The sequence below is a fragment of the Pseudoliparis swirei genome, chromosome 8, assembly GCF_029220125.1.
Source record: "Pseudoliparis swirei isolate HS2019 ecotype Mariana Trench chromosome 8, NWPU_hadal_v1, whole genome shotgun sequence".
In the NCBI taxonomy this organism is placed as follows: domain Eukaryota; kingdom Metazoa; phylum Chordata; class Actinopteri; order Perciformes; family Liparidae; genus Pseudoliparis; species Pseudoliparis swirei.
The window spans coordinates 11,595,243-11,621,927 of NC_079395.1; the positions used below are offsets into that span (position 1 = coordinate 11,595,243).

Sequence of the window (26,685 nt, forward strand, 5' to 3'; positions counted from 1 at the left end):
ATGATTAACGACACTTTTGCGTTTGGAGAACTGGACACGAACGCGTCACTGCCGCCTCTCTCTCTCAGCCACAACCACAGCGTGTTCCCTGCGCTGAGGCTGGAGTCCAAGTCTCTGGTCACTTCAGCCACGATGTTCGCCGTGGGTGTCCTGGGGAACATCATCGCCATCGTTGTGCTGTGTATCTCCAAAAAGGAGCAGAAAGAAACCACTTTCTACACACTCGTCTGCGGGATGGCCATGACGGATCTTTTGGGAACATGCTTCACCAGCCCGGTGGTGATCGCCACATATGTGGCCAACCGCTGGCCAGGAGGAGTGCTGCTCTGCCACTTCTTCTCCTTCTCCATGCTCTTCTTCGGCTCAGCCGGGATGTCAATCCTGTGCGCCATGGCCGTGGAACGATACTTGGCCATAAACCATGCGTATTTCTACTCCCAACACATAGACCGGACAATGGCGCGCTTTGCGCTCCTGTTCACTTACCTGGCTAACATTTTATTGTGCATTATGCCTAGTTTTGGTTTCGGGCAGCACGTCAGGCACTTTCCCGGGACGTGGTGTTTTCTGGACTGGAGGTCGATGGATCTACTTGGAGCCTGCTACTCCTTTCTGTACGGCGGCGTGATGCTGGTACTGATCGCAGTGACCGTTTTGTGTAATTTGGCGGTGTGCAGGTCGCTGGTGGGGATGAACCAGACGTCAGTGATCGTCAGGACGGAGTCCTGTGAGCAGGGAGGATCACGTCGCCGCTTCCCCCGGCTGCCTTCGGTCACCTCAGCAGCGGAAATTCAAATGTTCTGGCTTCTGATCCTCATGACCATCGTGTTCCTGGTCTGCTCCATCCCTTTAGTGGTAAGGACATCTGGTTATGTTATTACGATATTTGAGCAATGTGCGTGCCAAGCACTTTTTATTCTTGTTTTTTATTTTATCTGTGATCGAAAAAAGCTTTCTTAAATATTCTCTGTCCATGTTTCTATCTGACAGGTGCGAATCTTTGTGAACCAGCTTTACGATCCTGCTTATATCTCTTCCGGAGGCAAGCCGGACTACCGGAGCGACATGCTGGCGATCCGCTTTGCCTCATTTAACCCCATATTGGACCCCTGGGTGTACATTTTATGCCGGAAGAACCTGTTGATAAAAGGCTGCGAGAAGCTGAAGACCACAGTGTCCCAAGTTAAAGACGGACGTGGGGACAACATCGGTTGGGTCGCAGGTCAACACTCCCCTCCGTCGTTAAACAGCAATGACACCAGCTACGCGTCATTACGCACAGCCTGCTTCAGAAGCGACGTGGAACACCGGGTGTCCATCAAGAATAAATCGTTTACAGACTTTGCGATGAGACAAGCATGGGAGTACGACACCGCCCGGGTCAACTTCCACCCGTTCAGCGTCGAGTCGACCGCGATCCTCGGGTGTGAGGAGGAAGCAGCAGCTGGTTCCAAACAGGAGGTGGCGGCCAAGTCGTCTCCAGGCCGCGGTGCAACGCCGCTCCTGTCCGCGCACGTTAGAAAAGTGGACGTGGTCACCTGCACGTTCAGCACACCGAGTTCATGTCAGTCAGCGAAAAGCCTTTGATAAAGAAGTGTTAACATCCTTTTATATTTTTTTCAAAGTTAGACAGAGCAGTTTGTATTTCAACTGTGAGTCAATCCGCTGCCAGAGATACACTCCACACTGGATCTCTTTGGGTGCTTTTCAACCACCTGCGGACCATTTTAACTTCAAATAAATAACCACATCCATAAGACCTGTTACCTTGAGTCTTGAAGAAAAAGGAGAAGAGGTGTAACAATAGAAATACAAAAAATCCCACATGTGTGCAGTATAATCCAGTTCTCATGTGTATTCAGTCGCAGGCTCGCTCACTACTTCCCAAACACGTGCATATTTGCGCTACTGGTGCGCGCGTGACTGGAGTATGTTCTCTGCATTATGATCCTCTGTTCAGGAGGTATGGAAAGAAAAACAACACTTTATGTTGACACGTGGTAAGCAATTTACTATTACAAATGGTAATGTTGTGCCTTTAGCAATGAAACGGCCCGTTTCAGTCAACGTCCGCACTCGGCCACCGTACATCCCTCATAAGGGATTTAACCACAACGCTCTCAAAATCTAATGTATACATCTTTGTTTGAAGGTTAAGTGATCCACGATGTGCATCTCCAACATCATCCGTATATCAACCAGAATATGTCTCCACTCGAGGTTCAGAATAACACACCAGCTATAAACTGCATGTACAATTGTAGAGGGAACTTACATCTGACCTGCATCTACAATATGGGAACCTGGTTTGCTCTATAATCATACCCTATGGGTAAAGGGTGTGACACTCGCAAGAGTTTGATATCCATATGTGCCATTCCCCATATATATATATATATACATATTCATTATATGTTGTCGTTACATTTAATTTTTCTTTAAGCGTTGTTAATTTACTCTGTGTTGCATGATACAGGGACAACTGAATGTAGACCTTTTGAAATTATTATATCTTGTTTTATATTGCAATTGTATATAATGATTTGATAACAGCCAACGTGAACATCATCTTTTTAAAGAAAGAAAAATAAATGCTGTTTCTGTAAACTGCATGTGGTGTTCGCTTGACCACTTAATTTGACCTGTTCTGCTGTTTCAAGATCAAGAAATCATCTCCAAAACAAACATTCTCGGTTGAGCAGACAGACGGCAGGCCAACAACGCTTCTTTAAGTTCACCCTGGACACAGATTCCCAATTTAGTGTTTATTTGAGACCAGCAGGTGGCTCTATGACATAAGTCCCCTTTAAATTGAACTGAAAAAGGTCGTGATGATGATCCTGTATGCTCACATGAAAAATCATTATGGCAGTCAGAAGCCTTCAGGAAAACAGTGATGACAAGATGTAAATTAAAAAACTTTATTCTCTTAGAGGAAAATGCCATACAAAAATAAAGAAAACTTTATATAACAATAATAATAATAATGTGACATACAGGGAGTGTTTAACTAAATAGAAATCATCACTTTAGGTGAGAAACGTTGAGGTCCTGCAGTGTAAATGTTTTTCTTGTTGCTGTACATCCATTCTGCATTGAGACTGCTGGAGAAACGGTGATGTCATTACCCTGTGAGACTAATATGTGAGGTGCTCTTGAGAAAAAAACATGTATTAGGTAAACCACATCATTTCAATGTCGGTAAATCTGTTTCTGGTGATCTATTATACATACATACATACATTCTCATACATAAACATGTAAGATAGAAATTGAGCTTTTGGATTTTGTTTTTTCCCCCCCATTTTTAATAAAAACACTTAATTTCACAAAAGTCTATTTCTATTTTTCACATAATTATCTGTCCACTCCAAGTGTATGAGGTGTTGGATGAATGTGGAAATGCACCTTTTAAAAACCGTCTTCAAGCAGAAGTAACATGAAATGTAAATCCCGGCAATAAATAGATAGTTATCTACAATATAGAGTTAATAAAACAGCTCTCACATGAAGCTATAATAAATAAATAATTTATCAGAAATATCAGAAATAAATACATGTTACTTTTATACAGTAATACATGAAGATGCATGGCATCCATTTGGCTGAGTTCACCTGAACATAGAAACGATATAACGTAATGTCTCTGTTTTCATGTGGAACAAAATGATATGTTTTTGGGAGGAGCGGACGTCACCGTGAGGAATAGTGAATATCACATCAGTCTTTTTATTTTGTCCGAATATAAAGGCAGCGATAGTCCTTTAATTGCGTCTTTTCTTTATATCTCTTGAGCCTCCGCCTTCAGGCCTCGTCCAGCTAGAGCAGAACAGTCCTGTTAACTGCTCTGGAGTTTCCTGCAATCAGCTGAAAACAATTCGCTCTTTGAAGATGCAACAATAAATCCAGGCAGCGATTCCCTGATGACTTCCCCCTCACTCTCTAATATTGACCTTTGACCTCAATTGTCGAGCTGCACCCAGACCTCTTCAACAGGAGATACACCACAGGAAGCCAACGAGTAGCCTCCGTCACTTCCTCGCTGCGTGTGTGTGTAACAGTGGCGCCCTCTGGCTCTTCCCCGTACCGAGGTCTTCCTCACCCTGAGCCTCTTGACTCCTCTCGGCTCAGGATGGGTTGACGCCCCCCCAGTCACCTTCTCCCTCGTCTCTGTATTCAGCCCATACACATACAGCTGGCTGCTGATAACGACTGGATAGTCCTCCACGTGGTCTGGGCGTCCATGAAGGAAACGGGCTCGTACCGGTCGGGCCGACAGCAGGGGTGGTTGCTGACCTTGCGGGCAGTGCGCCGGGGCAGCGAGCCGTTCTCCATCAGTGCCTTCAATGCCAAGTCGTAGTTAGTCCTTGAGGACTGGCAGGAGCCCACGCAAAACTTGAAGAGGACAATCTCATCCGAGTCAAACCCCAGGCCCAGGTCCCGAACCTTCATCTCTCTCTTCTCCACACGGCAGTCCCGGCTGTTTTGCTTCGGCTGTCTGCTCTTACCTTTACCCTTTCTACCTACTCTTCCTGTCTCTTCCTCTTCCTCCTTTTCTTTCTTCTTCCTCTTTTTCTTTTTCTTTGGTGATCCCTTGGGTTGAGGTTCTGAGGGGTCAGAGGAGCGGGGAGAGCGCCCCGCCCAGCGACCACTGGGATGGTCATCCACCTCGTCTATTACAAAGGGCTCTAAAATGGAGAGAAAAGAGGAGTGGTAGTCAGAGGGAGTTACATGAAAAGTAATACTGATTCAGGAAATGATGAGCATTAACATGTAAATGATCCTGCAAAACTACAATGTCACATCTACCTTTTGACTGAAAAAGACTCGTCACCCTTTACATCTTGTGAACATATATTTTAATGACTGAAATACAGAGCCGATCCCCAGGCTCATGCCCTCTTTCCACATTAATGCTGTCTGGTGAAACAGATGTGTTGTAAATTACACTTCCACAAGAGCATACCATAAAGAGTGTGCCAAGTAGAGTAAGGTTCACTGCCGTCTTCCTGCTCCTCGTCCTCCACCACCTCTGGTAGCGTCACAGGAAGCTCCCTCTCCTCCTGGCCTGCCAGCAGGCCCCCAACGTGGCCCGAGTCTGATCCCACGCCAGCAGAAGCAGCTTTCATATGAGCTCCTTCCACTAGAGGCAGCAGAGAGAGTAGCACCCAGAGCAGCACCTACGGGAGACAGACGTCACACATGACTTTCTTGACTGCATGCAACCACCCATGGCATGAAAGTAACTAATAACTAGTGCTCTTATTGCTGTATTGGAGAAGCGTTGACACTCACTGGTATTTTATTTTATGAGGTACGTTTTATATTCTAATTTAATACTTTATAAAATGTATAATTATTTCATCTGTCAGAATGAGCATTTTCTTTCTTGTCTAACGTCTTCTACAGAAATCTTGATTTATGCCGTTTTGAGTGGATTTATAATCACATTCAACTAAAATACTTCAGTTGCAACAGCAAACTAGATATTGCGTGTTTAGCACAGAGCTTTAGAGGCGCTGGTAGTTGTATTTGTATCCACATTTGAACCGAGATAGACTCGCTGTTATGTTGCTGAGCGAATCCACTGCTGACTGACATGACCATACCTCTCTCAGTTAGTTCAGCCACAAAGAAAATCAACCTCATCGCCAGAATTTAAAAAGGATTCTGCGAAATACATTTTTTGAGGACACATTTTTCTGAGCTATTTCTAGAAAGTTTAGATTAACGGAGAGTTCTGCTGTTGGCTTTGAGCTCTCCTGAATGATGAATGGGCAGTTTGGTCTTTTGCTTTCGTCGTAACCGTGTACTTAGCAACACGTTGACAGAGGGCTTTACAGGTATAAGAACAGATAAAGAAATGAGATGATACAGAGCACATGAGCACATGAAGCACACGGCTCTTCCAACGAGCTACAGCGGTACTTTTATGTTAAGCCTTTTTCATCAAAGTAGATCTAGTAGATTCCACTCCTCAAATAATTGCGGTCTTTCCGCATTGATCAAACTTCGTCTATTGGCTTATAATTTAGCAGTGAAAGCTTCGGCAATGACACGGTTTAATGGGAAGCTTAGTTCTCAGCCTTGTGGGATGGATTTCATGAACCATTTAAACCTTCACACAACTGGCCCTCTGGTTTATAGGCAAAGGAGAAGGCCGGGTTATTGGCAGAGATGGTGATTTAATGTTGAGGCAGAACGTCAAACAAAGAGTGAGAGAAAGATGGAGTTTAGGAAGAGGTAGAAAGTACAGAGTGACAGAAGAAAAAGTAGAGGAGGAAAAACAAAACGTCATATTGCTTTTTAGATGTCTGTTTCTGACAAACCTTGGCCTTAGCTGACATTACAGAGGTAATCTCCTGTCTATCCTTCCTCCGAACCCTCCATCTGCTCCCACCTGTAGAGAGAAAGAGAGGAATGTAAGAACAAGAACGAGAACAAGGCTTCACACTGTCAACTCTGCTCCTCCCAGAACTCCCCTTGAAAAGGTTAACATAAACTAAAGGCACAACATGCGGGCAATATGATGTCTACGCATTCACATTTGTCCAGATACTGTAAAAAACTAAACAAAAACAGCGCAGCGGGCCCCAGAGCGAGCCGTCATGTCACATAAATCACGTCCTCGGTGCATCAGGCCATCGTGTTTGTTGCTGCTTCAGTGAAAGGCCAGTGTTTGCTGCCAGCTAGCGTGGCTAGTGTTGGCTTGTCGGTTCATACATCCATGCAAACGGCCCTGGTCCGGCAACAAAAGGCAGCATCTGCGATATACACTTGTCAAAGGCATTCTTCTTCAGGGTTATTTCTGTGGCAGAAGTACAAGGAGGGGGAACCAGGCATAGCGAGAGCACTTCGCGGAGGTCCCAGACAAAAAAATCACACAGATGCAGGACAGGTGATAAGAAGTATCACGGAGGCAGATGTTTATATATGGTACGTGCAGCTTCGAGGATTCCGCTGGCTGCGGAGCAACCGCACATCCCGTAACATGAGGTCACTCGGGTGCTTTGTGGCCCCCAAAATGTGAAGCTCAGCTCAAAAGTAGTAACTTTTATATGGTTCTCATCTTTCGTGCATCAGCTCTACAGAATAGTATTGCTACAGGAAAAGTCAAAGGAACACCAGAGTTATTAGGATAAATCCTCTGGACACATCACGACAAGGCAATCCACCTGGAGTGTGTTGATATTTCAGTCTGGACCAACGTCTGGTGACCCCTTAAAACTTTGCCTGGTGACCCCCTTAAAAGGGAATTGCAGATTTTGACCAACTAATCATGAAAACCCTGTTGATGCATTTCATATCAATAAATTGGTTATATCGTAAGAGTTGTGTGGGCCGACCACTGATCTCCTTCTGAGAGAAGCCCAATTCGGTCCCGTCTTGTTAAAACAAGAAGTCATGTTGTTTCACTTTTCTTTCTCCTGTAAAGGGCTTCTGTTTTGAATAATGCTACACAAATAAAGTTAGCATGCCTGCTGGCCAATCAGCATGTCTGCACTAGTGTCTGACCACTTTAAATCTGCCATGATCCATTTCCCCTCCTAAACAACCCTGTGCCCACAGATACTTCCAAACCACATCTCTAAGTGGCTTTGTATAACATTTGCGCTGAACTACAGCAACACTGTGCGACCACAGAAACTTATTCAAGCATGTATTTGTAGATCTCGCCAATATGTAATGTACCATGTTAATATATAAAAGTCAAAAACAATCCTCACAGGTCTGTCTGTGCAATGACATGGAGGACTGACACAAGGTTACAGATCCCAGGTCAAGATAAGACATGTTGCAATCCTGCGTGTTCCAGCTGAGGCGATCCAGTCAAGGTTGAACAAAGTTACAGATGCTGAGGAGGGGGAGAGGGAGGGGAGAAGAAGTGACATAAATCAGACCGCCAGACAGAGGGCTGCAACTTAAAACCAAAGTGTACCGACTCCTCAGCCCTCCGTCTGCCTTTGTCTCAGCAGTGCGAGGCGCGACATAGGAGTAAAGATCGCGCCTGGCTCTAAGGAGAGGTGCCCTTTTGAATCCCTAGAACCACAGCTGGGAGCGTTTAGCCCCTTTTAGATCAGCGAGCTGGGAGTCTTCGTGGGCCTGTCTGCTGATTCATTTCACTCCGGCACTCTGGAGCAGTTTACAGCCCGACGCCTCCAGCCTTTCTGGGATGAGGTGGGTGGGGAAGTCGAGGGCTGGAGAGAAGGAGCGGGACACTGGTCCTGAAGAGCTCCAGACTGACACCAGAATACTGATGGCGTGTGCACAGTTTCAGATCCAACGCCGTGTTAAGGAAGCTGAGCACGTGGTTCGTCCATCAGACGTCCAGTCCGTCTGCAGCAGGGAGCGGTCTCGTCTCCTTGCATTTCCACTGTCCTCGGCGCTCCCGTTATTGTTCAGTCAGTTAAGTGGGAAAACCCTCCCCAAGCAAGTACAACCCACAAAGCCAGTTACTACTTCCAGAGTTTATTCTGCTGCTCTGAATTGCTTTTACAAAGACTGTTTAATGTCCTTTGTACCCGTTTCAAGCTGGGCGTCCCGAGCTCCTGCAAATGACCACAAATGTCTGTAAATCCCACGTGTGTCCCTGTTTTCAAAATTCACTACCAATTAGTCACGGGTTCCACCACAGTTGATATAATTACAAAAATGTTTGTTTTCAGTGTTTACATAGAGCTTTATCATGTTGTGTCCCACTCATTACCTCATGAAAACAAACAATGATAGAATTCAACACTGATTTGTCAGCCGTCCACGTCTGTACCGTTTTACCTCAACAAATAGGAGCTGGCAGAGTCACAGTCGGACATTTAGCCAGCAGCCTGCACGTATACACCGATACTTGACACTGTAATCAGTTTCATTTTGTTTTGGGTATAATAATGCACCGTAGAGTTTTTAAATGAACTCTGTGCTGGAGCATAACTTTTCATCTGCTGAGCTGTAGATTAGGTGAGTTTAGCGCTGAAGTGATCGTCCCCCATCCAACTGAAAAGTCTTTTGGTGCACTCAAAAAAACGATTCAAGCCCTTCTTAGAGGTGACACATTTTAATATTGTTTGATACATTTTAAAAAATCAATTACAAAACGAAGATATTTATTTTGAATGGGTGTAACACAAAATGTATGAATACTTTCATTTATTAGATTTATTTAGGTTACACTCACAAAAACGATTCAAGCCCTTCTTCGAGGTGACACATTTAAATATTGTTTGATACATTTAAATAAATCAATTACAAAAATAGATATTTATATTTCATGGGTGGAACACAAAATGTATGAATTATTTCATTTATTAGATTTATTTAGGTTAGATGGTGTGCATATCAACTCAAAATAAATGTGTTTCATTGAGGACTACCCTTTGCGCATGCGCCAGCTGAGAATCAGTTGTTTACATGAGGTGAACACACTTTCAGGGCTGTACGGTGGTGTAGTGGCTAGCACTGTCGCCTCAAAGCCAAAGGTCTGTGGGTTCAATTCCCAGTCAGGGCGGTCCTTCTGTGTGGAGTTTGCATATTTTCTTAGTTAGTTAGTTAGTTTATATTTTGAGTTGGACAAACACAAATTAATTTAATTTAATGAATATCGTTATTTTATTTTAGATGTATTTGATACAAATAAGTTGGACTAACTTAATTACATTGTATTGCACTGATGTGCTAAATTTGAGTTGGAGTTGCATATAATTATTGGATGGAAAACTTGCCAACAATTTAATTGAGTTCATCCAATGAGTCATTTCTTTGAGTGTGGTGTGTGTGAATAAGGGCATACATGTGCACAACAGTGCGGTAGACTTAAGGGTCCTTGTGGTGGTGGTGGTGGGGGGGGGGCTAGAAAACACAACATGACGTAGGATCGAATCATTGTCAATTAAATTGTGGCATGCAACACTTTGCAGGCGTTTCTGTATCAGCCGAGACAAACACCAGAGGTACAAACCAAATAAGTGGATAAGACTTCCCCTAAGAGTTCCCTTTAAAATGCTTTTTTAACACCACATTTTACAATCTAATCACAATGGAGAAAAAGTAAGATAAACTAATCCTGCTGACTAGCAGGAGGAACTGCCGCCCCTGCAGCCTTGGACTACATTGCCAAGATTCGTTGTGATTCGTTGTGGTTTATTTAAATCACAAGTCAACATTTATTTTATTTAATCCATTCATTAAACTAGCTCATTGGTTCATAAACACATTTCCCTTGTGCACTTTAAGCTGTCCAAACATAGATCTAAAAGTGTTTCATTTAGTCTGTCACAATGATTCATACTCAGCCTTAAAGGTGCACAAGTTTTAAAGATAATTAATTCAGACTCTTATTAAAACTACTTTTCTCAACAGAGACACATCTTTGCTCTGAAAAGAAGCAGAGCGAAAACACAAACGTGTTTCTGATTAGTGATCGTGGTGCCTACTGTATCCCATCACGTCCTCAGGCTGCTTTGCCCACAGAGCCGCCATAAACCTCTCACCTTGTAAAAAGAAAAAGCAGAAAGAAAGAAAGCTCCGAGCTCCGCGGCGTTTCTCTTCCCTCTAAAGGCCTAACTTCTCTGATCATGACCTGCTATTAGAGACACACTCTGCTCTCCGCCGTGAACGCATGCACGTGTGTGAAGGGATCTGACCTTCAGCTTTAACCTGTCACTACCGCAGTGCCTGATTGCAAGAGCGAGGAGAAAAACAAGAGTACACTAAATCACCTCTGGCTCAATAAAAGACACCTGCAGTGTAAGAGGAGATGCAGGAGAGAAAGGCAGAACACCAGGAGAGCCGTCTGATCACTACCAGACACTGAGAAACCTGCGGAGGTCCCACGGAACGTGATGATATCTGCTGTACTTACATGTGCCCCAAAGCTCTGCATATAGATGCATCCAGAGTAGTGGAAACGGGTTGTGTAGCTGCTTTAATCTCTCTCGTACAGTTACAATGACAGTGGTCCATTCAGGGTTCAACCCAGAGACCTACAATTCTGACTTTTAAAAATCCAAGTGCAGAAAACACTGTGCCTTTTTTAGACTATCATTTTTACACTTTAATATGATGCTAAGGAGTCATGTTCTCCTGCACGTTCTCCTTCATCTCATCCCCTCCTACTGTTTATCATTCCCATCATGCTTCATTTAAAGCTTCATATACTTTGAATGTATTTTTCTCTTATAAAATATGCTCTCTCCCCTTTCCGACTAAAACGATTCCACCCTCCAGGAGTTAATGACAGCGAGCCTTTACTATATGTGAGGCCACCACAGAGTCAAAGGAGAAAAAGATAGAGATAGAAAGAATAAGATAATACGATTTTTAAAAATCACATGATAAGAATAAAGAGAATTTAAAAAATAGGGGAAAAAACGAGACAAATGAGAAAGCGATAATTGAACCATTGAACGGGGAGAAGGCGAAAAGCAGAGATAAAGACAGATAGAGACAAAGTGGAGCAAGGGAATGACAAAACGAGAGTGCAGAGAGAGAGCGCAGACTGAAGCCCGGTCAGTCTGTAATCCCATAATCCCTGGCAGGCAGGCAGGATGTAATTGCTCGTTAGTGCCAGTTTCCACTCTGAGGCCTGTCACTGCTTTAAAACCACAGAGCGCCGGCGAAATGAGAAACAGATAGCAGGTCCCATGCCTCGGTTCAGATAGGTGGGGAGGGCCCCACCCAAACACCCACATATGTGCACACATGTGCTTTTTCTGCTTCCTCTTTCTCCTAATCCTTTCTCACAAAAACACACACGCTACACAACGTCTTTCTCACTTTCTCACACTGGTTTAGCGCACACACACACACACACACACACGCACACGCACACAGACACACACACACACACACACACACACACACACACACACACACACACTAGAGGGCTAATCAGAGGTGTGGACACTCCACAGCCTGGAGGAAGATGGTGAAGAGAGGGGTGAATCTGATGACTTCACTCCCACCAAGAGGTTTTATTAACTGACTGACAACATCTGAGCCTGCAGGTGTCTAAAATTATTTCAGGCCCGTATGAGACAAAAAACATGCAGGGAGGGAAACTCAGAGAGGAATGATCTGTCAGGGGATTATTATTATTAGAATAACATGGGCAGGGCTGAGCTGGGCCTGACTCCATGTATTAGTGTCCATCGGCCGACCCGCTGCGTTGGTCCAGACAGAAATATCTCAGCGACTATTGGACTAAATGACTAAATGACTATTGGACTAAAGAACTAAATGACTATTGGACTAAAGGACTGTTGGACTATTGGACTAAAGGACTATTGGACTAAAGGACTGTTGGACTATTGGACTATTGGACTAAATGACTAAATGACTAAATGACTATTGGACTATTGGACTAAAGGACTATTGGACTATTGGACTATTGGACTAAAGGACTGTTGGACTATTGGACTAAATGACTATTGGACTATTGGACTAAAGGACTATTGGACTAAAGGACTGTTGGACTATTGGACTATTGGACTAAATGACTAAATGACTATTGGACTATTGGACTAAAGGACTATTGGACTAAATGACTAAATGACTAGTGGACTATTGGACTAAAGGACTGTTGGACTATTGGACTAAATGACTATTGGACTAAATGACTAAATGACTATTGGACTATTGGACTAAAGGACTGTTGGACTATTGGACTATTGGACTAAATGACTATTGGACTAAAGGACTATTGGACTAAAGGACTGTTGGACTATTGGACTATTGGACTAAATGACTATTGGACTATTGGACTAAATGACTATTGGACTATTGGACTAAAGGACTATTGGACTATTGGACTAAATGACTAAATGACTATTGGACTATTGGACTAAAGGACTGTTGGACTATTGGACTAAATTACTATTGGACTATTGGACTAAATGACTGTTGGACTATTGGACTATTGGACTAAAGGACTGTTGGATTATTGGACGGATTGCCTTAACATTTTGCACAGATGTTCAAATTCCCCAGAGGATAAATCCTGTACTGACCTTTGTGGCCCCCTGAGTTTTCGTTTTTCTATCTCCACCATCAGGTCGACGTTTCAAGTCGTTCTGTGGTTTAGTTTACAATCACACACCTGAAACATCAGCAGTGTCGTTGTGATGGTGTTAGCATCCTACAGATAGCCGCACAGAGACACTAGCATGGCTGCAGACTCTTTTCTTTTTATTCTAGCTGTCGACACTCATTGGCTAGTCAGATGGCAAATTATTTTTACAATGAATTAAATGTTGAATTAATGTATCAACCATTTATATGTCAAATGTTCCACTTACAGTTTCTAAAACGTGAGGTTTGGCCGCTTTGTATTCTAAATGACAAAAATAATTATCTTTGGACTATTGCAATTTAAGGATTATCAGAATTGTAGTCATGCAGTCCATTATTTTGTAATTATTCACATAACCAGATTTAATAAATATCTGCTGTCGTCAATATATTATTATAAGTAATACACCTTTGATCTAATGACCAAAGATCCACTAACTCTCCGGCTATGCTCTCCGCAGCGGTTGCATGTATTTCAGCATATTGTTTGGGTTTAAGGCCGCTCCACTCGTCTGGTTCCTTCTCATCAGCATTCTGTTTCTAGGTAGAAACTATCTGGTGAACATCATGGAGCATTTAGCAGCTCAAGACCCTCATGAGAGGATGAAGACCAAAATAGAGCAGAAGAAGAGTAAATCTTGAACCTGTAATCAACAAGTAGACGACAATGACCGACATGCTCACCGCTTTAGAACATGATCAGATGTCACTGATGTGCCAACAGCCGGTAGCCAAGCAAAGAAATCAAATGAAAGCAGATTTAAGATACATCCTCAATATTATGGTGATTATTCTGCCGATTATCAGCTTGTGGCGGGATAACTCGACACAGATTATGGAGAACAATAGATCTTTCAAGCTTTCCCTGTAGGGTTAAACAGTCCAACCTGGTCCTCGTTAAAAGTAGCTATTAGAGGCAAACTTATTGGTTGCCAAATGATAAACCTGAGTGGTCAGGGAGTCACTCGACTGACCCTACAGATTTCTCCCCCACTAAAGAGAGGCGCTCTGGAGAAACGTGTCTAATGGTTCTTTACTGGGATAGAGGAAGCAATTTTATTGGGGAACATCGCGTTTGAAGAGCAACAGTTCTGGATTAACGCCCTCACGCATGTAAACTCAAGTTGCCGAAAGGTGCTGTGGAGAGTCACTGCAGGTCATCAGAGCATCGGGGTCAGAGGGGTCAGAACATAACGGTAAAATATGAGTTTCCACGGGGCATTAAAGTGTCGTCTATGTCCAGCACATTAACCTCGAGCTGCAACCCTGATGGCATTATTACTGCATATACACAGAGAGAGAGAGAGAGAGAGAGAGAGAGAGAGAGAGAGAGAGATGCCATCATCATCTCAGCCACGAGGAGAAACACGTTCTCAGGGCTGAGGCTGTAACAGAGGAAACTGACCGATGTATAACAGGACTAGCCAAACTTTTGGCAACTAAATGGAGTTTAGATACCTCAGACACCTTGGATGTTTCCAGCGAGCTGGTTTCCAAAATGCAATGTAAACTCTTCCTTTGTGTTTATACATTGCTGATCTTATTCATGCATTATCCGACTGACCATACCTCCTTTGGTAAATGTGCCAAATAACAGCTTTTACTCTTATAGGTTTATTTACTCTGGTTTATAGGTACTTTTGTTGATAGGTACTCTGGTTTATAGCTTCCCTCTATTCATCCCATGGCTGTTTTCATCAACCTGTCAATAACATTTCAATTATACAAAAAATAAAACTCACTAAACTACATTCATTCTTCCAACAGTGCATGACTCTAACTGGCTGAGAGTCCTTGTAACATCCGGATTTAATGTTTCTGCCTCATGCACTCATAAATGGATAAGTAGTGTACTACAGCATGGACAGCTGTAGTTAATTCATTTATTTTACTTCCATTAATAGCTTACTTATAACATGTTTTTGTTATGGTTATAATAAGCTGCTCACCAAAATCATTGTGGATCAAAGCACGAAGCATAAAGCCTAAAGAGTCGACCCTCATGGAGTTACGGCGCAGCTCCGTTGTTCCCCTCTCAGCTGCATGCTGAGCATTTACTTTTATAGAACTGTTTTGATTTCAGACCCCACAACTTTATTGTTTAGGTTCTCTCAGCGCTCTTATCTGCCTCACTTAACAGCCTGCAGCTGTTACTCTGCACTACCTGCTCAACACAACCGGCAGACGCAGTTAGTGGCGAGCTGGTGAACATGGTGGAGCAATTAGCAGCTGAAGCGCCAGATATTTCCTCACGGAGTTGACGGAGACGGAAAACAGAGCTAAAAGTAGAATGAATCCTGGATTCACATTTTTTATTTTGACACAAACATGACTGAAAATGCTCTACATCTGTATATTATAATAATAACAATAATAACAATACAAATTACTTTATTTCTATAGTACCTTTGAAAACCGAGTTAACAAAGTGCTTTGACAAACAAAACAGCAAAGCAATAATTACCGAAAGCTCAACAGGGAGGCCCAACAACAACAAAACACTAAGGTAAGAGTTAGATCCTGATAAAACGGTACAATAATACAATGAGACGATAAAACCAATCAATATGATACAATTAAGTACATAAAGTACATTAAATACATCAAATTAATAAATTAAATAATTTAGGAAAACCAACAATAAAACAAAGCAGTAAAACCAACAACATCACAAAGAAGCCCGTCTGTAAAACTGTGTGTTAAGAAGAGATTTGAAAGAGATTTGTGATCCTGTGAGCCTCACCTCCTCAAGTAGGTCGATCCAAAGCCAACGCCTTCAGTTTTAAACCTCGACTTTGGAACCGCCAGAAGACCCCCACTTCTTATCTAATGCTGCAGGCTGGCTCATAGGGGGTCCACATTTATTCTATTTATTTTGGGACAGGACCCATAACTGCTCAAAAGTGATCAATAAAATCTTTAAATTAATTCTAAATCGCACCATCCATTAAAGAGACGCCTCTTGATGCTGTCTGTTAAAACTAGTGAGAAGCGAGCTGAGTTGAGAGAGAGTGACTCCTGGGGGATGAGAGTAAGAAGGGAGTTACAGTAGTCAAGTCTTGAAAAGATAAATGCATGAATGACTTGTTCCTGGTCAGGGTGAGGAAGGATTGGTTGGATTATGGAGATGATTCTAATTTAGAGGAAATAGGACCGGACAACGTTTGCGATTTGAAGCTGACAATCTGAGTTAAATAGTGCTCCTAAGCTTCTGGCAGTAGACTTTATGTGAACAGACAGATGCACTTTCCAAGGGACTGTTAGGGTTCAGGGGAATAAATAATATGATTTATGTTGTTGAGTTATTAAGTTAAAGAACATTCTGTGCCATCCAACAGTTGATAACATGAAGACAGCAGCGAGGCTTCTTGGGTCATCGGGTCTGAGTGTGTCTGCGTTGCAATGAAGTATACAGAAAATACAATGGACCTACACCTGAACCTTGCGGTACACCACAGGAAGAGTGAGATGTAGAGGATGAGTAACTACTTGTTGTGATGTCAACTCAGGTTCTAAACCGGTTTATTATGTAGTCAATTGGTTCTTAACACGGTTGCAAAAATAAGACAACGTTGTTATAAACTACGACTATGCTGATATGCACACACAAAAAAAGTTTCCTGAAGTGAAACTGTAAGCCAGGAGTGATACATGTTCCTAGTTAGAAGTGTGATGAACCTGCTGTAACTTCCCCAACGTACAAGATTTCTCCAAAACAAAGCATACAGGGTCAGTGGGAAGTTGACCTCATGTGCAGTGAGCACTATATGACCACTCCAGTGCAACAGAGTGAGAAGAGTCTTGTGACCCAATCAGACGGGGCAGCGCCATCAGAGTGAAGCGATGAAGACGCTCCTGATGCGACACATCTGTGTCCTCACCGCCTCGCTCTTCCTCACTTTGTTTCTCACTAAGGAAGTTTCCCCAGCGTCCCTGAGCCCTAATCACCCAAATTCCTGCCTGATTAAGTTGGTTTTAAAAGGGAGGGACCCAGAGAGCGCTTGGGTGAGCCTCACCTTAAATGGGAACACAATGTAGCCTCGTTGGAGCGATGATCACAGGGTTTCACTTTCTGGTGTGTGTGAAAGCGGCAGCGCTTAAAAGGCCGCGTAGACGACAGCGGGAAAGAATGGAGAGAGATGAAAAAGATGAAGAGGGATGGAGAGAGATGAAGAGGGATAGAGAGAAACCACACATTGAATACATGTGAAGAACAACTCTTAGTTACTTCATTTTGGTCTCTTCCCAACTATTTCTTTCAAATACACTTTGTAAAAGTGAAATAGCCACACCATAGTAGGTTTGCACACACGCACACACACACGCAAACACACACACACACACATATACACCCACTGAAATCCCCTCCCACCCATGCAACCTTTTCCTGCTCCCATCTTATGTTGTTATTTCTCCAAATTAAGCCCACACTGAGCCGAACGTAGCACTCAGAAACGTGGCCATCTGTGACACACACACACACACACGCACACACACACACACACACACACACACACAGGTCATTATTAGTGTGTCTTGTGGGTGAACCAGGGCTCTCCAAAGTGTTTCCGTGTCGCCCGCTCGCGCCCCAGACAGACTGGGTTTAATGACCTGGCCTGATAGTTCAAAGCCGCCCTCAGACGCTATGATTAATGAATCCGACCTGCTAATTTCAGAAGAATACAGCTTATTGTAATAAAAACCGCTCTCACAGACACAAACACACTGCTGGGCTAGTTAACATTCTTCTGCGTTTTTGAGAAAAAGTTGTTTCAAGGAGGGAGATTCTGCGATAAGGACAGGAGTTCGCTCTACGTTTCATCAGCGGCTCCAAAAGTATTAACTGCTGCTTTGGCCCAAATAATTTAAGCTGTTTGAACTTGAAGAAGCCAAAATGCTTAACAACAACAAAACAATTCAAGATCAGAGACAGAAATAATTCCCTCTGTGTACTTACACAAGATTGTTCACCGCTACGAAAAGCAAGGACCTAGAAAACATAAGTAGCATGGGAGACATTTGTCTGAAGGAATACATCTAACAAATTGAAATTCCTTTTTGTCAGATCATGCCTCCTTCAATTTGCCCTGAAGGAATCACCGTGGTTCACTGCATACTTACTCTAAGCACTTCCAGATTGGAGTTGCCCTGTGGCACTTCAGGTTGCATAATCAATCTCTCTCACTCTCTCCATTAGTGCGGGGACAAAACAAGCAGAGGAACGTTACACACCGAGGCCGCGGCGCACACGTCCATCTTTTAATGACCGTTCTCAGCTAATCCTAAAGGACTGTGCCCTCTTTCCACTGCTGGATATTTAAGAATAATCTGTTGCTGGTAGAATTGAAGCTTGTCAGTGTGTTTGATGATGTGCCACCAACCCCATTAAGGTCACTCCTACTTCTTCCTTTGTCTTTATTGTATATTTTTTCAGAGCAATTAAAGTTATAACACAAGATTCAGAGCTTAATCTGATAATTTGTGTCTCATCAAAAATCTCTAAAGTGCTTTGAGAACGCCTGATCCTGAACATTTAATAACACACTACTCACAAGTGAACCTTTCCACGTTACACTCCAACACTATTATGAACTATTGTATTCCGGGTTATGGAGCTGGAATATTGAGAAGCTTAGGACTGTCGGAGTCCAGTTTGATAACCACATTGAATTGAAATGAGTGTGAAGTGTGATGTAAGAACAGAACCACGATCTTTAAAATGCTTCAACATATAGTGACTGAATTGTAAAAGGGCAAAATGATTCCTGTTTAAATCAAGTGGTATACTGATGGAGGATTTGGGGTGTATGTAAACGTTGACATGTAAACAAGGTCAGCCAAAAGATGCAATATTATATGTATATATATATATATATATTCTAAATATTGTTATTTAGTATTTATTTTTAGTATTTAATGAACTCTAAAGGTTACTGAATTTGTTGTTACTTTCTGCTCGGTTATAGGGGAGCTAGGTACATTTGGGGTTTTTCTTGGCAAATTTGATGAGAAAGATGCAATCTTCTGTTTTTTATTTGTATTACGGCTCAGTCTTTAAGCTACACATGAGAGTAATATTTTAAAGCTTTGTGTGTTTGTGCTGGACGGGGAAGACAAGCAGCCCGTTTACCACCACAGTGGCTCTGAACGTCTCCATGAGGATGCTTCTGTATGAGTTGTTATAAGGAGAACGTATTTTGTCATTTTAGTCACACGTGGTCAACCGACTCTTTCTGCGTCCGACTCGCAGCACGATGAACGCCATGAGAGCAAGAAAGAGTTAAACCCCTAACACCAGCCAACGGCCCGCTGGCTTTCATAAAACCACATGCCAGTTAAAACAAACCAGACCACACATCAGGAGGCTGCTGGTGAAGAGAACACGCCGGCCCGCTGTACCTGACCCTCGGCAGGGCCGCTGACCCCGCGACCTTTGACTGGAGGAAGTGAAAGCTGTGGCAGCGTGACGGGGGAGTGCGAGATGCCTGAAGCAGAGGCGACGCTCTCATGTTCAGCCTGAGAACAAACGACCGATTTTGAACGGCACGAGTAAAGAAAAACGAGGTTGTTTCACAACATGTTTTCTCACATTTTAAAGGCATTGAGTCGGGGATGCCTGCTGGGGATGTGTGACATGTCTCAGGTGATGCCAATGCTCTCTCTCACATAAACACACACACACACACTCCATAATTACAACAGTTTTGAGAGAAAGAAAGGAGAACAAAAACAAGAGGCCGTCCTCAACTGAGCCTCATCTGCGTGCATGAGTGACATTGTATGTACATGACTCAGCGACTCGGGTGGGCAATTGAGTCAGAGAGAAAGCATGAAAGTTCACCGATGCATCATGCAGGTTCATTTACATGAGGACAAACTGCACATTTAGATTCAGATAACTGAAGCTGTGAGTGAGTGTGCCAAAGATAAAACCCAAGAGTTCAGAGTGGGTTTATGTTCGCACAACTGAAGCAATCAAAAGGTTCAACTGAAACAGAAAAGAAATGTTTGGCCTACATCTCGTCAAAACACCTGAAGCTTAAAAACAGACTTGATCTGCCCCTGATCCCTACTGGCGAGGAGAGAGATGGAATGGATGCAGCTGAATGTGTGTGTGTGTGTCTAGAACTTTGATATGGATGTGCAGCCCACCACACAGGGTCACACTGGAGAACTTCCTAACTGCCACCGTTATCTCCTTATCCATAAGAGACACTCAGACACACAGACGCGCACGCTAGCACACACTAACACAGCCACTTTGATTCATATTTTTCCACAATTCAGAGTCGCCTCCGGAACCTTGTAAACATATCAGACCATGAATTACAAAACTTCCCGTCGTAAACTGAGAACAAATACCTCCGCCATCCTCCTCCCAGACCGCATTTCACAAACGCTCCCGATAAACACTAAATTACGTCCCACACTGAGTGCAGGTCACACTGACACCCACAGCCAGAGGAGCCTAAAACAGCTGGCAGGTGTGTGCAGGGAGGATCGGAGCTCAGCAGAAAGCCGCCGATGTCAAAAGAAATCAAAGATCAAAGCGCACGTCAGTGTTGTCACGGCACACACAAAGACAAGAATAGCGCAGCCAAGCTGAAAGCTATCCAACCACATTCTTAGAAACGGTATTGTCTTATATCCAAAGAGACAATTTAATATAATTTGAATGCCGCCTTACCAACTGCCCTGTGCGCATTCTGTTCCAAGTGCGCGCCGCTTCTTCCACACTGGGCGCAGCTCATGTTTGTGGCTATCCATAGGCTGCGGTGTGCCATGTTTGACACCTTATTGTCACGGTTCGTGAGTGTTCAGAGCGGGCTGTCTCCACTGAGGCTGAAGCAAACATGAAGAATCCATCTAAAGCGGTTCTGCTCCAACGCGAGAGGCGCCTCCTCCTCCTCGTTTTGTATGCGGCCAAAATCCCTTTTTCTCTGTCCGGTGTCCTGTCACGCGTTCACGCAGAGCCTCAGCAGCCTGGACAAGAACAGAGTGGTGAATGCAGACTGTCGGCCTGCGCGCTAAAGTCACTGTATCCATCTCTCGACTAATATAAGGGGACTTCAAGTTGGATTCAAAGCTAGAGGGGAATATTTATAACAAATGTCCAGCAAATAGCCTGAAGCAAAAAATCAGATGTGTGGAATTAATCATAGCTCGTTTTCTTCATATTTCACTGCTTATGAAGACAATCCTGAAATTTGACCAATTCTACAGGAAATGTATGAAGTTGTCGCAAATATATAGCCTATGCATTCATAGTTTTTAAATATATTTTCATGTTAAGAAATAATACGAGACCAAATTACTTTTTAAAGGAGGACGGAAGACAATCCAGGTAAAGGAATACACTTTACAACTGGCGTGAGGAGTGACTGCTGCATGAATAAAAGCTCGTTAGGTAGAAGTTTGTTTGCGGGAACAGAAACACGCAACATGCGGCAGTTACAGAGGTGTAAAATGTGTTTGTCCTCAATTTGCTATTCGTGCCGTCTCCCGGCTGACTCACGTCCAACCATCGTGTAATGAAATGAAGCCAGTTTGTCAGGCATGCCTTCCAATGTTCCTACCTCCAGGAACCTGTTCGGTCTTGCCCCCAAACAGCTCGCATGGTTAATGAGTAAATATCACCGCAGGAAATGTCACACAACATGTTCTGCGTCACTTTGAAGTGAAGTCAAGGTCGACGTGACAACACGTCACAGGAGAGATCTGCGCGGGCTCCTCATGGAGGACAAAAGTCGTGTTTACTTCTTCTCTTTTACGCGCCAGCGGATTTAAACGTAAAGTTCAAACTGAACAACTACAAACTTTGCTCTGTCTTTCAAACGATGTTTCTTCAACAAGTCCACGAGTCACGCCTTTTACGCAGCTAGTCCGCGCCTCCAAACAAGCTTCTGTTCTGTCCTTGTGTCGTAAACTTACTTAATCTTACTGTGATCTCAGGTATCCAGTGATCAGACTGCGCCGCTCCGGTGTCCTCTCAGCCGTCTCCAGAGCCTCGCGGGACTGGAGGCGATGCGTAAAAGTAGCGCGCGGCTCTGCCTGTCAGAGACTTTGTGAAACCGGAGCGCGGTGGCCGCTGTACAAAGTGCTGTGATTTTTCTTCCCCATCCACACAGCTCAGATGTCTTTTTGTTCCTGCGCTGTGAGGAGGGAGGGAGGGATGGAGGCAAGGAGGGAGGGAGGGAGTAATTGTCACACAGGACGGTCATGGAGCGTTTCTGGTTAAAGTGCTCCAGTGGAAGAAACCGTCGAGTGACATCTGCGCTTCAGTGTTTGCACTCCCTGACATAAGTGTTGCGTGTTCCACTGTATTCTTCTTACACCCACACACACACACGCGCACACACACACAGTGCACGTTTGGATAGTCACGTGTGTATTGTGAGACAGTATAGGCCCCTGGGTACAGACTCAGAGACACCAACAGACTCAGCCGTGCCTCTTTTTAGTTTACTTTCTCTTTATTGATTGTCTTTCCAACAAGACATATTTACAGTCACTTCAAAAAGCACCTCTGGTCCAGGGGGCCACTGACCTCTTGGGCCCATGCACGTATGATTCATTGATTGCATTCACCACACACACACACACACACACACACACACACACTGTTTCATATGTTTGCCCAGTCCGTCCTGCCCTGACCTCTTTACCAGACCTGGTAATGCAAGTAAGTGAAGGTCTCCTCCGTCAAACCACAGACCCCTGCACCAGTAGCCACGCACCTTTCACTGGCCGAGCTCCCGTCCACTCTCCGCCCTTCCAATTTGCGTGTTTGTCTCGCTTTGTCCTGCCGCCGCTCTCCTCCCACCCACCCGTTGGTGCACGGAAAGGCCCTCCGGCTGAGGCACTCCCTGCAGGGCAAACACTGAGGCCCGCCGAGCACAAAGGCTGGGTAAACAGCTCCTTCGCTTTCCTCTTTGGGCCCACTCTCCACGCAGAGAGAAACAAATGCAGGGAGGATCCCTCGGTGCTATTAATAGTAGAGACAACAAGGCAACAATGCACACAGCTGAGGTGCATGACATGCAGGAATGTCAGATAAAAAGGATGAGCTCAACGACAGCAGAAGGGAAGGGAGACCTGCCCGGATCTTAAACATATAATATGTGACTTGTTGAGGTCAAAGAAAGCTTTGCTAAACTTATTTCCCCTCTTGTGTCAACCCAGAACAAGGAGTGATGTGGACTCCTTACACACACATTATCACACACATCAAACGGACCTGCCTGCCAACAATCAGTGCTCCTCTTAAAAAGATCAGACAATAAACTCCAGAGAGAAAAATGGCTTTCAATAAAAATGAATCACTCTGTAAAGTCAGCAGGCCAGTGGCAGAGTTTCAGTGGACGCCACCACGCGGCCGCACATTGAACACGCGTGTCCACATCATCCATCACGGTGAGCAATGGCGATGAACTCGTTTGGCATTGTGAGGGATTTACAGCATGACAATGTTTGTACACCCAGTTAAACCCCATGCAAGCACAACACGCATATTTCTTCAGCACACACACACACACACATATGCGCAAACACACACACACATTTGATCTCTGCCACGCTGCAGAAGCATGACATCAGTGGAGTCATATTTTATTTCCTTGTTTGAATATAGAACTGGATTTATGAGCACAATTTGCAAAAAGAAGATATCAAATGTTATTTGTATCATGCGTCTGGTTTCTCTCTGCGGGATGTACATATCCGTTTCTATGGATACCGAGTGCTGGCTTGGGACTTTGGACCTGCCGAGTCCATCCAAGTTCAGGACCGGGTGGGGGAATGGGTGGGTGGTTTTGATTTTGGGTGACGGTGCTCATGGGAGAAGGGAGAGTCAGAAAGGAGAGTGACTGTTCCAGATGTGATGGACGGTTAAAGAGTATTTTAAAATCCCCCCCGAGGTGTCTCCAGTTTCTTCTGGAGGCACAGGTCACCGCCCCTTCCTCTCCATCCCTTCTTTGCTCTCTCTCCATCCAAACGGTGCTTTTCTTTTCTTGGGCCTGTTCCAGTTTTACCAGTTTGTTTTCACTTTTCTAGTGGGAACTCCCCTCATCCAGCACACCGTCCAAAGCCCTCAGGCTAAATGTGTAAAACAAAGCCAAAGTCATACTGTAGCTGCAAAACAGTGAACTCCATAACAACGCGTTTCCACATTAGCAAATAAGTGAATGAAGCGCGGATAAATCTGCAGTAATTTACATTTCATCAAAGCATTTGCAAGCTGCGCTCCTGCAGGCGTCCTCCAGATTTGTTGCACCACTGTCCATACAAACAAACAAACCATCAAGCAGTCGGCATGGGGCTTGATTAGAGGCGTTATGTGACGGATGGAGGGGGAGCGGAGTACACAACAGCACTGGTGGTACTTCAGTGTGTCTCTCTGGCTGCAGCCGTATCACAAGGTGGTATACAGCTACATTTAAAAATAAAAACTGAATCAACATCATTTCTGATGATCAGTTAATCATTTCAGTTGATATTAAGCAACACAACGAGTCATAATGACTGAGGCTAAACTGAGGCAAAGCTACATGCTAACAGAGTGAAGACACAACTCAAAGTCCAGCTGAGCATGATGAGAATGTCATTATTCATCATAAACAACTATATTTGACCCATTTATATGTTGCCCTGATGGTGGCAGTAGATAGAGAAGTGAATCCATCCAGACAGGGACATGAACGTCTGAATCGGTTTCATCCTGACGCCTCAGTCAAAGTCTGACGATCACTTGTTCCAATGGGACAGTTTTCTGCTCTCAACCTTCTCTCATGATCTGCATCAGAAGATGGATGTGGACATTACAAATGTAAATCTAAATTAATTTGAAACGATTGACAGTCATTTGACCATTTAGTAGAACACTCCATCTGCTGAAGAAGTTCATGCTGCGTCATCAGAAAGCTCAGCAACGAGCAGGATCAGACACTTTACATCTCACTTGCGAGTCCTTGATCTCGACCTCCATGACAAACGGCATCTACTGATGAAGACCATGTGAGCGATCATCAGTTTGAAGATGTGGCTTTGGATTCAGGGGACTTTTCCTTTTTCTGACACGTAGACTGAAGAGATGAATATTTGTTGTGATCAATGAAAATAATAATGGACGTAATATATGCATCTATATAATAGTTAGACATGAACAATGTCAGCTGGCTACTTTTAATTGTATTGCTGTCTTCAGAGTAAAGTGTTGCTTTCGCCAAAGTAGTCAAATGTATTTATGCTCTCCTCTTCACCCTGAAGGCCACATCGCTGCTGAGCCGTTTCCAGCGTGATGCTCCACACTCGTTTCCAGGTCGTGTGTTATCATTGCAGCAGGAAGGACGATCACACACTGCAAACAAGGTCTCCTTATCTTTTTGTGATAAATATAATTAACTGAATTGCATTGAACAATTTAACGTAATCTTTGAAATGTGTCATTCTGGAACTGCATTTATTGATATTCACTAGTAATGATTATTGAGCACGTTTACAGGCCGATGGGACGACACCCTGTGGGGTCGGGACAGAATGTGGGCCACGGGGTAAAGAAGGGAATGTTGTTTTCCCTCAGCTGACCCGGCATTAAGTAAACAAAGGGGAACAAATAGGTGCCTGAATGGGTGTTCTCTTTCTCTCTCCCCATTCAAACTCTTTTTAACAAGGAGTTTGAATTTCTGGCCCCAGAGGTCGTGGCCCCTCCGTTCCAACCCGACTGAGCGGAGGTGGGGCGGGAAACCTGTCTCAGAGAATAAAAGGCCCATCGGCTGAAGCGGGGCAGGCGTGCTCACAGCCCCGTCCACCGGATGACCGGCAACGACCGCCTGGCCAGCTGCCTGCGGGAGATCCCAGGTGGCAAATATCCTCCCGCTGCGAGAGCGTGAGCTTTCAATCCCACCCTGTGGAGGCCAGGAAATCTGTGGAGTCAGAGAAGCCAGCGCAAGGTGGGTTTGGGGATCGGCGAGGCGTGACTCGTGGGGGCCGAAGGTTGCCGGCACCCCATCAACAGCAGGATGGGACGGTCCAGGGGCGCTTTAGGGGCCTTCAGCGTTCCCTCTCACCGACTTACAGCAGCCACAGCTGGACGGCCTGCTCTCAATCCGGCCCAGCGACGCTCCTCTGGTTTATGGTGGCGCCGGGTGTGTGTGTGTGTGTGTGTGTGAGAGTCGCGGCTGCAGCTGAATCGCTTGTGTGTTTATTGTGTGTGTGCGCAACAGGTCTCGAATGAGTCCCGCGTGGCTTCAGCAATGAAACCAGATCTCAGAGTCGAGCAGGTGAAGAGAAAGAAAGAGGCGACAGCGATAGGAACACGCAAGAAAGAACGACTGAGTTTAGAGGAGTGAGGGGAGCGAGTGAGTCGGCGAAGGACAGAGTGGGACCGATATAAACACACGGGAGAAAAAAGGAGAGTACATTAGGGAGGAAGTCCGGTGGATGGAGGCTTGGAAAATGATTTCCTCTGGCTGTGAAGGGTCGGAGATACAGAGAACAGAGCACAAGAGGAAATCCCCTTCTTCACTCTCCTCGGTTCCATCCCTCTTCTTCACTGTGAGCTCCAAGTGACACACAGATAGTTTAGTGCCCAACACGAGGCCCTCGACGAGACGAAGGCCATCCGAG

The 26,685-nt window shown here is 44.4% G+C and overlaps 2 protein-coding genes across 2 annotated transcripts; one reads left to right on the forward strand and one right to left on the reverse strand.

The window, feature by feature from the left end:
• ptger4c (prostaglandin E receptor 4 (subtype EP4) c) lies at nucleotides 1-1,587 on the forward strand. Its single transcript, XM_056421578.1, has 2 exons — nucleotides 1-855; nucleotides 991-1,587. Exons 1-2 carry the CDS (start codon nucleotides 1-3, stop codon nucleotides 1,585-1,587), a joined length of 1,452 nt encoding a protein of 483 aa, XP_056277553.1.
• Nucleotides 1,588-2,905: 1,318 nt separating this feature from the next.
• On the reverse strand, nucleotides 2,906-22,035 carry LOC130197653 (uncharacterized). Its single transcript, XM_056420441.1, has 5 exons — nucleotides 21,994-22,035; nucleotides 20,750-21,045; nucleotides 6,330-6,400; nucleotides 4,967-5,180; nucleotides 2,906-4,688 (listed from the first exon to the last, which is right to left on the reverse strand). The coding sequence occupies exons 2-5, from the start codon at nucleotides 20,844-20,846 to the stop codon at nucleotides 4,177-4,179; spliced, it is 894 nt and encodes a 297-aa protein (XP_056276416.1). The 5' UTR covers nucleotides 20,847-21,045; nucleotides 21,994-22,035; the 3' UTR covers nucleotides 2,906-4,176.
• Nucleotides 22,036-26,685: the final 4,650 nt, after the last annotated feature.

What these genes read in the sequence shown, in the direction of transcription:
- ptger4c (XM_056421578.1), top strand. Translation starts at nt 1, where the DNA reads ATGATTAACGACACTTTTGCGTTTGGAGAACTGGACACGAACGCGTCA. An exon ending in TCTGCTCCATCCCTTTAGTG is followed by an intron (nt 856 to 990) that starts GTAAGGACATCT and finishes TCTATCTGACAG; the next exon opens with GTGCGAATCTTTGTGAACCA.
- LOC130197653 (XM_056420441.1), bottom strand. Translation starts at nt 20,846, where the DNA reads ATGGCACACCGCAGCCTATGGATAGCCACAAACATGAGCTGCGCCCAG. An exon ending in GAATGCGCACAGGGCAGTTG is followed by an intron (nt 6,401 to 20,749) that starts GTAAGGCGGCAT and finishes TTCTCTCTACAG; the next exon opens with GTGGGAGCAGATGGAGGGTT. An exon ending in TAATGTCAGCTAAGGCCAAG is followed by an intron (nt 5,181 to 6,329) that starts GTTTGTCAGAAA and finishes TGTCTCCCGTAG; the next exon opens with GTGCTGCTCTGGGTGCTACT.